Genomic DNA, 13508 nt, shown 5'->3' with positions numbered 1-13508 from the left:
CATCACCCCCTTCACCTCTCAGGCCAGACTGGCTCAGGAGAGAGGGGCAGCTTCCCTAGGAAGGGCGGCACCTCCCTCCATCTCCCAAATGCTGGGGTCCCCGGAAACGGAACAGGATATGGAGTGACCTATAGGGACGGGCGTTCTCTTGAGGGGAGGGAGAGGTGCACCCTCACCCGCACCCCCAGTGGCACCTTAACGTACTTGCCTTCAGCATCCTACAACGTATTATACTCTTCTGGCACCAGTTACATGAATTTATACATTTTACGATACAATTTTAACTAAAGCAACCCTCACAAAATGAACAAATGGTCTAAAAAAGATTACTACAAAGTGCTATAATCTTTTTTTTAAATTTTTTTTAACATTTATTTATTTTTTGAGACAGAGACAGAGCATGAACGGGGGAGGGGCAGAGAGAGAGGGAGACACAGAATCTGAAGCAGGCTCCAGGCTCTGAGCTGTCAGCACGGAGCCCGACGCAGGGCTCGAACTCACAAACCGTGAGATCATGACCTGAGCCGAAGTCGGACGCTGAACCGACTGAGCCACCCGGGCGCCCTAAAAAGTGCTATAATCTTAAGATGCTACTATTGCAAGCCTGGCAAAAAAAAACACACAAAAAAATGGTGGAGCTGACATCGCCTTACTGAGCAGGACCTCTGTCACCCACATCATGAGATAAAGTCATTGCCAGTGTAATCAGATAAGATCAGGTGTCAGGCAAGATGTTCTGAAATTATTTACAAGACTACTTGAACTGCTTGGGGCGCCGGAGTGGGTCAGTCAGTTGTGTGTCTGACTCTTGATTTCAGCTCAGGTCGAGATCTCAGGGTGGTGAGATCGAGCCCCATGTCAGGCTCTGACAGCACAGAGCCTGCCTGGGATTCTCTGTCTCCTTTCTCTGCCCCTCCCCTGCTCATGTTCATTCTTTCTCTTTCTCCCTCTCTCCCTCCCTCTCTCTCTCTCTCTAAAAATAAATAAATAAATTAAAAAAAAAAACAAAAGACTACGTGAACTGCAGACTTACATCTAGTATCATTAACAATGAGCCTTGCCCTAAATATATATGATACCTTAAAATATAGCTAATAATAGTTCCAAGTCGCCATAATTAGCGAGACATGTAAGAATACAGTTTTTGGGACACCTGGGTGGCTCAGTCGGTGGAGCATCTGATTCTTGATTTCGGCTCGGGTCTTGATCTCACGGTTTTGTGAGTTCCAGCCCCACGTTGGGCTCTGTGCATTGACCACACAGAGCCTGCTTGAGATTCCGTCTCTCCCCCTCTCTCTGTGCCCCTCCCCCACTCATGCTATCTCTTTCTCAAAATAAACTTAAGGGGAAAAAATATATATATATATATAGTTTTTATCCGTAGCTCATTTTTAAGACTTCTATATTTGTGTGTATTTTATGATATATGTAATAAGCTAATATATTAATACAAAGTAAATGTAGATAATGGAAACATAAAATATAAATATAATGATATCTAGTTATATAACTTACATAGATATATAATGATATTTTATATATTTATATATTGATGGTGATATATTTTTATATTGGTCGCAATATATTTACAGGTATTGGGCTATTTGCTCAGTATATTTTATGGGCACAGGGCATGGTCAGAAAAACTTGAGCAGCCTCTGGTCTGAAAAATCAGGCCTGGTATTTCCATCATGTCATACATAAGACATTGGGAAAACTCAAATTCTGTGTTTAGCAAAAATGGATGAATTTTCTTTCATCAGAGTCAGGGAATTTAATGGGCGGGGGGGTGCGGGGAGGGGTCAGGCCTGGAGGGAGAAGGGGTGAAAATTCAGCACCAACGAGGCCTATCAGAGCGGCCAATTCTGCTTTTCTGCCACACCGACTCACTCTGCCCTGAGCTCCTGTTGTGCCGCCTCACGGGAAGCCATATGCTCCCACTCTCTACATGCCAGCCGGGCGCATGAGGGCAGTGAGGCAGGCAGCCTCTGGAAGGCCGCAGGGTCCGCCTCCGAGCCTCCGAACCCCTCCCCTCCCCCTGCAGAGGTGAAAGAAGCCCAGGAGAGAGGCGGCCTCCCCCTGCACCCAGAGAAAGGAGATGCTTTGAAAACAGAGCCAGAGCAGCATGCAACAAATCGGGGCCCGCGGCCACCACAAAAGCACATCTTAGCAGGCCCAGCTTTTGTCGCGCCTGCATTTAATTCCTGTTCCCTCAGTCCAGGGGATTTTCCAGATATTCCACTCCTGCCCCAGTGCGTGTTCTTCAGACCCCACGTGGCTCCTGAGAACTCCGGTCACAAAATGAAGAGGCGGATGTCCCGAGTTATCCACTCCTTGCCTCACTTGCAGCCTCCGAGACAGAACCTCACATTGGAGCCCCATCTCGGCAGCGCAGGGTCAAAAAGACGCTTTCTGAGAGCCCATCCTTCCTGCTGTGTGGGCTTCCTTTCAAACCCGGACAGATTTCGGTGTTTGTTACCTGAGGAGATGCCCCATGCGTGTGACCGTCTATGTAAATGCGTGACTGTCAGCCAGATCCCTCCCTTCCCTAGGCCTCTCATTTCTCATCCATCCCATAAAGTCCCTTCCGCATTCCCCATGGCCTTTGAGAGATTTCCTCCTCCTGAGACAGGGGAGCGAAAAATGAGCGGACGGGAGGTGCTCTACTGTGTAATCTCTCATGTCTTTCTTTCATACATCCGCCTTCTTATATGGATGATGAGCCTGAGTCTCTGTCCTGGGTTGCTTTGGGACTTCAGAATTTCAGAAAGATGCACAAGCAGAGTGACTGAAATCATGATCATTACTTTTCCTGAATTAGCCAGGGAGAGAGAGGAGAGCAGGAGAACACCATTTCTGCCCGCTGGCTGGTCTCTGCTTGGCACGAGGCAGCCACGGTTGGTAGATGAAGCCTTGAATTGCAGTCCTGTGGCCAAGCCTCTGTTTCATTTAAACGCCTCCCTGGGAGCTGGGCAAGACGCGCAGCTTTTCAGCAGCAGAGTTTCTCATTGAAAACAACACGCCTGTAACAGTGTCTCCGCTTTCTGGCTAACATGGATGTCCTTTTCGCCTACAGGTTATTCTCCACCCTACCCCAAACAGCCCCAAACAGTCAGAGTGGCACAAAATGACAGTCTCCAAAAACTGCCCCGATCAAGACCTCAAAATCAAACTTGCTGTCCGAATGGATAAGCCTCAAAACATGAAGCATTCTGGGTAAGTGTTTCTTCTCTAAGTGGTAGTTTGGGAGAGGTTTTTATCCGTTTCTTAAAAATTTTAAAAAGAAAAAAGCTGATCTTCAGAGAACTGCATGGAAGGAAATATAAAGGATTCATGAGAGATTCTTGGTTTTTATATTTACTATAAACTTCAGTTTTTATAAAACTTTTGTAAAACTTCTTGATTTTTATATTTGCTACAAACCTCAATTCTTATGATTACTGGATGTGCATTTGTGCTGCCAAAATAGATTGATTTCCTTCTTTTTTTCTAATAGGATTTCCAGTGCAATTCAAGCATGCTAAGTGATTCTGGTTTAGGAGGTTTCATTGGCTTTGTGTATCTTTCAGTGGCATCTAGATCTTTCAGACTCTATGATTCATCCTCTCGCACCTTCTTTAACAACCACGTCCAAGAGACATGAGCAGGTGCTATAGGCGACTTTCAAACAATTAACGTTAAATCAGTGTTAGAGTGTAGTGTTCAGCGAAGTCTTTTAAAAAAATGACCGAAACATAGGAAATATATGATCATTTTCAGTTCTTAAGGTTGAGAGGCATGAGCAGTTATTTCAAGTAGCATAAAAAGAATAAACAAAATAAGCTTCATTTCACAGATCAAACCAATGATTTGTACAGGAAATCTTCATTGACAACTGGGTAATGCCATGGTTTATTCCATTAAACTGCTTGGACACCACTCTCTCAGTAAATGTGATCACTTAGAAAGGAGTTGGGCCATATCACTGAAGAGGGGAATGTCTAACCAACAGAAGGGAATGGATTGTTTTTCAATTATTCTGCGGGTACCGTTTGCCACCGGCTATCATTCTGCTTAGCTCCTCTAGAAACATCTCATTAATTCCCTTTGGGGTGTATGCATTCATGAGATGGTTTAAAGTCATAAAATGCAAATGAAAACTGAGAATTGATTATAATTCTAGAGGCTTAGTGCTCTACAGTGCTAGAGGTTTAGGGGCTACAAAAACCCAAACCCAGGGACTAGCCAGTGAGTAAGACACATTCAAATAGAAGCATTTAAAGAGGTCCAAGGAGAGAGCGGTTAGGACAGGAAGTACACACCCCAGCACATGAGCAGACCACAGCAGCATGTGATCAGGAAGTAAAGAATGATGTTGTAGGGAGTTAGTGCCTTGTATTCCAGGGAACATGGAAAGCTCAAGGTTTCAAGAAAAGATAGGTACCTCCCAGTCAGGGCACCAGAGGGAGTCAGGCATGGGGAACCCCAGAGAAAGAAAAGGTTTCCCAACAAGCTGGAGACCCCGTACTGCCCTTGAGCTCTGGCACGGATTTGAAGAATTTGGATAGCATTATCCTGAGACCAAGCTGTTCCCAGAGCCTGAGATGGGGTTTTGCCACAGCTGTTCTGCCTGCGGCCAGTGGACAGCTGTGGGAGGGTGAGCCAGACCCTTGCTACACATTTCGTCTTTTTTCCACCATCATGATGAAGGGCAGCTAGCTTCTCCCCAGTTACGTTAGCATCTCATGAAGATGTGTCACGAAGTGTTTGTGAAGTCGCCTTTTCCTCCTTCTGATCATACTCCTGGCATCTATTCCAAATGTTAAGTGGAATTTCTCCCCCTTGATGTAAACATCCCAGTTGCGAGACAAAGGGTCAGAGAATTCTGTTAGGTCTTTATAGCATACAGGAAAACATTCTTCATCTTTTGCAAAAATACTTGCTCATAAATGCTCAGTAACTATTTGCTAAAGGAACAGGAGCATGAGCAGGATAGAGTGAGCAAGGGAAAGAGAGAGAGAGAGAGAGAGAGAGAGAGAGAGAGAGAAATGAGGAGGGTAGGACAGACTGAAGAGAGAGACAACAAAAATATGATTGGATGTATCTGTCCTCAAAAGTTCAGTTTTTTTTTTTTAATTTTTTTTTTCAACGTTTATTTATTTTTGGGACAGAGAGAGACAGAGCATGAATGGGGGAGGGGCAGAGAGAGAGGGAGACACAGAATCGGAAACAGGCTCCAGGCTCCGAGCCATCAGCCCAGAGCCTGATGCGGGGCTCGAACTCCCGGACCGCGAGATCGTGACCTGGCTGAAGTCGGACGCTTAACCGACTACGCCACCCAGGCGCCCCAAAAGTTCAGTTTTTTAAAAAAAACTTCCTTATAGGATCAGCAGCTCACCCCACCTAGTATGGAGTTTCACAAGCACTCCCTTATTTAATTCCCACAGCAAACTTTACATACCGAGTAATTTCCCCAGGGGACACACTCCCATATCCCACATTCTCTTCATTTACGCTGCTGGGAACTGAACTAACTGATTTGAATTCAGTAATTTTTTTTTCTTTTGGTTCATTTGTAAAATTACTGAGACATTTCAAGCTATCTTGACCCTGCAGATGACAGAAGAAATATGTAACTCAACTTCTGACAGTTTCCACAGCTATTTCGTGTTTCTAGACTCCCATGTAAAAATTACCCATCTGCCAGGAAATATACTAGGAAAGCCTAAAGTAGCCCTGAAAAGTAGACAATAGCTTTCTTAACAACACTGCCAGAGACCCATTGTGGCCTAAATCAGGGGTGGACAAAATTAGTTCCACAAGGGATAACCCAAGGAAATTAAAAGAATTTCTTATGGACTACCATTTTTTTCTCATTTAAACTTAAAAAAGCTTTCTCGAGCCCCATTGTGTAGGGAAGGAAAGAAATATCAGAATAGTGTTACAGCTTAAAGAATGGTAGAGAGAAAGGAATTTTCAAGAAGCATGGCTGAGGTTATAAATTTTATCTACTTTAATGTTTATTAAAACATAAAAGGAAAAATAAGAATTACTGTAAATTAGTCCTTGTTGGTAGACTGGGACATTCAGAATAACTTTCCTTATTGAGCAGAAAAATGTTAGTGAGAAAGTCAACACTATTTTGGGGCCTTAAGACCTGAGTATCTGGGCCTATTTGACAATAAGCAGCTCCTCAGAGAGTTATTTTTCATATTTTACATCCATATGGTGTTTTCAAGTTCAGCAAGTGCATTCACACGCATGTTCTCATCTCTTCCCTGAAACAGCCTCACAAGGACTACATATCATTATCCTCCCATCTTAATAAATGGCCTCTCCCTTCACCCAGTTGGCTCGGACCAAGAATCTTGGGGTCATCTTTGACATTTCTCTTTCACTTTCACCCCCTCATGTCATCCATCAGCAAATTCTATTCACTGTACCTTTGAGAGAAATCCAGAGTTCAGCCTCTCCTCACCACCACCATATCACCATTTGGATCCAAGCCTTGAACCCTTAACTCCCTCACTTGTGCCTTTACTGATTAAGCAGCCCCCCTCCTGCTGTCCTTCCTTCCCTGTAGTCTGTCTCCCGACATGAAGCCGGAGTAATTTTTTTAACACACAAGTCAGATCCTGCCACTCAAATGCTGGAAAACCTCCAATGATTCCCCATCTCACAGTCAAAGCCAGTGTTGTTACCATGGCTACGAGGCCCTATCTGATAAAAACTCCACTACCTATATGACCTTGATCACGCTTCCAGCCACAGTGGCCTCCTTGCTCCTCCCCACCTCCACGTGCACCCCCACCTCAGGGCCCTCGGCCCCATCTTTCCCTTGGATGCCTTTTGCCTTGGATGCCTCTTCTCCCCCACCCAACTTTCCACCTGGTTCACCCTGATTTCTGCATGTCTGTCTGCCATGTCAGAATGCCTGGCCCACCTGTGTCTTCTCTCTTTCTTACTCTGCTTTATTTTCAGCAGAGCACTCATCATCGACTCACACATCACATATTTCTTTGTTTATTAGTTTGTCGTCTCTCTTCCCCATTAGACTCTGAGTTCCTTGTCATCAGGGACCTTTGTCTCCCTTGTTCAAAGTAGCTATTACAGGGCCTACCAGGTAGTAAAAGCCCAATAAATTAATCTAATTGTTGGATAAATGAGTAAGTAAATGAATGAATTCCCACTTTACATATATGGGAAACAGACGTGGGGGTGGTGAACAGTCCTGCCCAAGTGAGAGTAAGCATTAGAGCTGTGTCTAGAATTACATTATTCCTTCTGGTTCAACCTTAAATGGAGGACCCAAACTTGAATGAAATAGCTCCCCTGATTCCACCTTGGTTTCATTCAATGAACTGCCGTGCCCCAACCCAGAGTAATTTACAGCAAATCTGATTTTCCTGTTAGGCTTTAACAGAACTTGCAAGGGATACAGTTTATATGTCTCAGCCATTCTTCTTAAAATCCCCGTTCCTCTTCCATTTTCTTAGCTGTGCTGTTGCTTTAGACGTCTTGTTCTTCCAACTATCACATTCCTCTCTCTTCCCTGTAAGTCTCCAAGACACCGCTCAGATTGGCATAGACTCTCAAACAAGACTGCCATGACTGACCTAATTAAATATTTCTAGGGTCCATTTTATCTCCTTCATTGGCTTATTTTCTGTAAATGCCGATTAAATCAAGTTGGCTGATAGTGTTGTTGAAATCGTCTAAATACTTCCTGATTTTCTATCAATTATTGAGAGAGAAGTATTGTAATCTGTGACTATAATTGTGGATTTGTTTGTTTCATCTTACAATTCTGTCCATGTTTGTCTCATTTATTTTGAAGCTCTAGTATGAGACGCATAAACATTTAAGGTTATTGTAACTTCTTGATTAATTGACCCCTTTATTATTATGAACTGTTCTTTATCCCTCGTAATATTCTTTGCCCTGAAATTTACTTTGTGTGACAGTAATACAGCCCCCCCCCCAACTTTTTAAAAGACTAATGTTAGCATCGTAAATCTTTTCCATCCTTTTATTTTTAATTTATGCCATTAGAGTCAAAGTGCATTTCTTGTACGCAGCATGGATTTGACTCTAGCTTTTTGAAATCAATCTGAAGATCTCTGCCTTTGAATTGGGATATTTAGCCTATTTGTATTTATTGTGATTATTGATATAGTTAGGTTTAAATTAAATTGCTGTTTGTTGGACACCTGGGTGGCTCAGTTGGTAAAGTGTCTGTCCTTGGCTCAGGTTATCATCTTGTGGTTCATGGGTTTGAGCCCGCATTGGCTTCTGTGCCGACAGCTGAGAGCCTGGAGCCTGCTTCGGATTCTGTGTCTCCCTCTCTCTCTCCTCCTCCCCCACTCGTGTGTGCGCACACTCACTCTCTCTCAAAAATAAACATACACTAAAAAAATTGCTATTTGTCATCTTGCTTTTTTTCTGTTTGTTCTCTCTAATCTTTGTTCCTTTTTCCTCTTTTTTCTTTTTTTCCTTTTTTTTTCTTTGCCTTCTTTTGGACTAACTGAATATTTTTATGATTCTGTTTTATGTTCTTTGTTGTATTATTGTCTGTAAATGCCAATTAGGTCAATTACTTAGGATATAATCCTTGGCAGTAACCACTTACCAGCTGTAGGCAAGTTGCTTAACCTCTGTGGACCTCATTTTGCTCGGCATAAAGTCACGATAGTTTTGCCTCATAAGGTTGTGAGAAATTAAATGAGTTACTACATGTAAAGCATTTAGAACAGGGTCTGATACCTGGTAAGGGCTACAGCTGTGGAACAGCTGGTGGTGGAGGTTATTCTTACCAGTGTTTGCTATCATTCATTTATGGTGCTTCTCCCCAATCCATGCATCTTCCTGCTGGGCTGTGGCAAGAAGCCTCAGGCATCTGGAGTCTTTGTACCCTCCATGCTCTCACTCACTCTCCAAGGAAGGGAGAGATGCCTCCAGAAAGAATCTTGGTTTTGTCTTAATGTGACTTCTCTTCTTTTTTTTTTTTTCAGTTTTTTAACATTTATTTATTTTTGAGAGAGAGAGAGAGAGAGAGAGAGACAAAGAGACAGAGCACAAAGAGGGGAGGGGCGGAGAGAAGGAGACACAGAATCTGAAGCAGGCTCCAGGCTCCGAGCTGTCATCCCAGAGCCTGACGCGGGGCTCAGACTCACCAGCTGTGAGATCATGACCTGAGCCGAAGTCGGACGTGTAATTTCTGGCTCCACAGCCCGCCAAACTGAAACCTCAACCTATCCTTGGTCTCCATGTCCCTGTCGGCCATCCTTACCCCCTCGTGAGGGGTCCAGGGGCAAGTGATTCTGGCCGAGGTCCTGAGGGGAGCCTGTACTCTTCTCCCTGCCCTGGCTGCTCCTCCCCAGGCATCCTGGGAGAAGACATACAGTAAAACATTTCCCCATGAATAGCTATGGATCACCCACCATGTGTACACCTAGTGCTAAGCCCAGGGGATGTTTAATAAATAGAACTGAGTTACTAATTCATCGACACTCACAAGCATCAGAGGAAGGAAGACCGTCCCGTTTTTTATACAAGTGACAAGTTACAAGCATCACCATGGGTGCTGCCCTGCCAAGTAGTCCCAAGACCCAGGGATGCTGGAGCCAGGGGGCCATGGAAGACCCAAGAGTATCTTTCTCTTTCCTCTGTTTTGTTGTTTGTAGTTCACTCTGGCCTCTCATAGAATGAAACTGACAGGGACGTCTTTCTACTAAGACTGCTATTTCTACTACAGCCACTGCTACTACTAAGGATAATGACAAGCCACAATATTACCTAACGTCACCGAGCACTTACTATGCGCCAGTCTGTGCTAAACACTCACCGTGCATGGTCCCCGTCAGCCCCCACAACACCTTGGCACACTGTCCCCATGTTACAGCCGAGGAAACGGAGGCACAGGCAGCTAAGCCAAAGGGCACTTGGTGGCAGGGTCCAAACTCACACACAGGTGTTTCCACCCCGAGTCTGAAATACAACCATCAAGCTAAACTTTGGCTCCCAACTCTGGAACGCTGATTTATTTGTAAATCCAGATTGCCACCATCCCGATGGCCCGAAGAGAGAGTCGAGGGCCACTAATGCCCATGCAGATAGATCTGTCTGTAGTGTGAGGAGCTTGAGGGGAAGGCCACCGGTGCATCTGCAATGACAGAACTCCCATCTGCTGCAGGTACTTTGCGTCCTGTCTCCTGAGCGCGTTTCAGCCTAAGAGAATACAGAGCCGGAGCTGACTAGACAGAAATGATACGGTGCAGCCCTCAGTTTTTCTCGGTTTTGACACCTTCTGGTATGTGCCAAATTAGCAATAAATTCTGAGGAAAACCTCCGAGGGAAAGCCCCTCCTTCACGCAAACCAACTGATACTTTGCAAAGGAGGATTGTTGATTTTTTCTCCGATCCCACTCAGCTTTCCCATTCAGAAGGCTTTCACCGGAAAAGTCCGATTGGAATAGCAATTCGTGTTCTCATTTCAGGAAAGAAACACAAGTTCGTGGGGGCGCCTGGGTGGCTCAGTCCAATAAGCAGCTGATTCTTGATTTCGGCTCAGGTCATGATCTCAAGATTTGTGAGTTCGAGCCCCGTGTCAGGCTCTGCGCTGACAGTGCGGACCCTACTTGGAATTCTCTCCCTCTCATCTCTTCTGCCCCTCCCCCCATTTATTTATACAGAAATAAATTCTCTGTATTCCTCTGTCTCTCTCTGTCTCAAAATAAATAAAGAAACTTAAAAAAATTAAAAAAAAAAAAAAAGAAACCTAAGTCCTTCGTCTAAAATGGAACGAAGAATAGTGCAGTGAAAAGGGTACTCTAGAACCAGACTATTCCGGGTTTCAGTTCTGGCTGTTCCGTTCACCAGCTGTGGAATCCTGAGCTGGTTACTTGGAGTGCAGATCCCTCACCTGTAAAATAGGAATAATAATGTAATGAAGTACCTAACCATAAGCATGTACTTTGTGTCGGGTCCATGCACCAAGGCGACATGGCTCCAGACTCCAGGCCTTACCCCCTCCGGGTAGGTACAGTAAATTTGAGTAAAGTGCCTGAGACAGCACAGCATACTAGTAAAACTTCATCAAGCAGTAGCTAGTATTTTATTATGCTTCAGTGTGAGTTATATTCTGTGGCTTTTAGTGAATTCCTTTTCCTGCTTTCATTTCCATCAACTAAAATGATAAGTTTCAACGGCACCTGGGTGGCTCAGTAGGTTGAGCGTCCGACTTTGGCTCAGGTCATGATCTCATGGTTCGTGGGTTTAAGCCCCGCGTCGGGCTCTGTGCTGACAGCTCGGAGCCGGGAGCCTGCTTCGGATTCTGTGTCTCCCTCTCTGCCCCTCCCCTGCTCACACTCCGTCTCGCTCTCTCTTTCTCTCAAAAGTAAATAAACATTTAAAAAAAAGTGTTAAAAAAATTACAAACTTCGAATGTAGTGTCTGTGTTAACTGTTCTGAATTTCTCTATGTGAGTTCAAGTAAAGGGGAAAAAGAAAATGGGTAGTGGCTGCCAGATATAATTCCAGAAAAGTAGGAGACTGTTATAACCTTGCCAGTCATTACTACAAATACAAATGTTTTCACCCACTTTCTTCATATGATTTTCATTTCATCTGTTTTCCTATGTCCATATGTCCGAGGAGATTTCTTTTCACATATTTAGCTATTATTTACTACTAGTAATGATACACTTTGCTCTCTACACAGAGATAGTTTATAATAAGGCTGACATTTATTGTGTATCTACTTTCTGCTGTGCCTCGTGCTCCTATTTCACAAGAATCCTCTCATTTAATCCCCACAACAACCCTTCAGGAGAAGAACCATTCCCTTTTCCAGGGCACCAGACAGTTAAGCGCCTTGCCCAGCATCTCAGAGTAACCATCATAATGAGAACCGAAAGACAATAATGCTAACAAGTACGGGCCAGTGAACCCTCTTCCTCTTTAGCCCTGGCCACACCTCCTTTTGATGTCAATGTCTGCCATGAATATGTGAATATATTATTTTGAGAAGGTTGAGAGCACTGGCCAGGACAGTGGATGGCGGCTGGGGGGGAATCAAATCAACAGTGGAGCTGACCATGTTGGCCTCAGGGCTGATGTACTTACCAGCCATCTAACCACTGCCATGGCCTCAGTCCTGGTCCAGGCACCATGCTATCTCTTGCCCCTGGACCACTGCCACCAGGTCCTTGCTGATCTCCCTGCCTTCTCTCTTGCCCCCTTCATCCACAGTGCCTTCTCCATCCAGCAGCCCCTGGAACCATCTTAAACAGCCATATGATCATGTCTCTGCCCTGGTCAAACCCTTCCATCACTTCCTATCCTGATTTATAATGAGTGTATTAACAATCTGACTTAGCCATTAAAAAGGTCACTCTCTCTGCTGTGTAGTGCATGGAGTGTGGGCAAGAGTGAAGCAGGGAGACCGGTTAGGACACAGCCTGTTGCTGTGGCCCAGGTGGACATCTTGGAGGCTTGACTGGGGAGCAGCAGTGGGGATGGAAACAGTTGAGATATATTTTGGATGGAAAACCCAAAGAACTTGGTGATGGGTTGCATGTCTTTATGCAGTGTTTTAAAACCTCATCGGAAACATTTACAAAGGTTGCTCTGGTTTCCCAAGATCATGGCCTTCCAAACCCATTGAAATAGAACAAATATATACTGACCTCCTACTACATATCAAGAACCATCCTAGGAATTTAAAAAACACAACAAGGTTCTGTGCTAGGAATTTATAAATAAGAATTTAGAAAGAAGGAATAAGGTTCCTTCCCTCAAAGAGCTCACAATCCAGTAGGAACAATAAATATAAAGACAAATTATAGTAGTATAATCATTGTAACAGAGGAGTCATCCACAAGGCCCAGGGGGGGTGATGACATCAAGGTAGGGATTTAAACTTAGGAAGAATGTGAGTTTGAACATAAGCTGCTGAGAGTAGACAATTCCAGGCTGTGAAGCACATGCAAAATTACACAAGTGTGAAACTTCCTGGTGTGGTCAGGGATTACGGGTAATGTAATGTGCAGACGCTGAGTGTAGACAGTCGAGCAGGGCCAGAGAATGAACAAGTTTTCAGGCCAGGTCAAGATGCTGGATTTTATCTCTATAGGCTACAGTTTCCCTGAGTGGATTTATATCACTGATGGCACACACAATCATCTTAGTGATGTACAGACAAGCGTATGTTCGTTAAATGTTTACGTATGTGTTTTCATGTGAGCCACGTAATATATAAGTAGTGTATCAAGGCTATAATATAAAGTTTTCTTTCAAAATAAATGTATTTGTGTTAAATAAGTTAATTTAAAGGAAAATGCCAAGTAAACCATAGAATAGGTGGGCAGATACAGGATAGATCATGAAAGTGGAATGTGAGTGGCCAAAGTTTGAGGCTCCCTTCATGTAAACAAGGGAGACCCACCGAAGGAATTTCATCAGGGAAAGGTGTGATAGCATCTGCAAATGGTGGGCCGCATCTCATGGCCAGGAGGGGGATGAAAATCATTC

General features: G+C 44.2%; 1 protein-coding gene across 28 annotated transcripts in view; it reads left to right on the top strand.

Moving 5' to 3' along the window:
• Positions 1–13508, top strand: part of CADPS (calcium dependent secretion activator) — a 476275-nt gene that overhangs the window by 287059 nt on the left and 175708 nt on the right. For all 28 annotated transcript variants that reach the window (XM_043587832.1, XM_043587835.1, XM_043587838.1 and 25 more), the window contains exon 8: positions 3077–3216. In XM_043587832.1, coding sequence (XP_043443767.1) covers positions 3077–3216 — 140 coding nt within the window. The remainder of the gene's footprint in view (positions 1–3076; positions 3217–13508) is intronic.

This window comes from Prionailurus bengalensis, chromosome A2, assembly GCF_016509475.1.
Source record: "Prionailurus bengalensis isolate Pbe53 chromosome A2, Fcat_Pben_1.1_paternal_pri, whole genome shotgun sequence".
NCBI classification, from domain to species: domain Eukaryota; kingdom Metazoa; phylum Chordata; class Mammalia; order Carnivora; family Felidae; genus Prionailurus; species Prionailurus bengalensis.
This window is presented reverse-complemented; position numbering and strand designations above follow the sequence as displayed.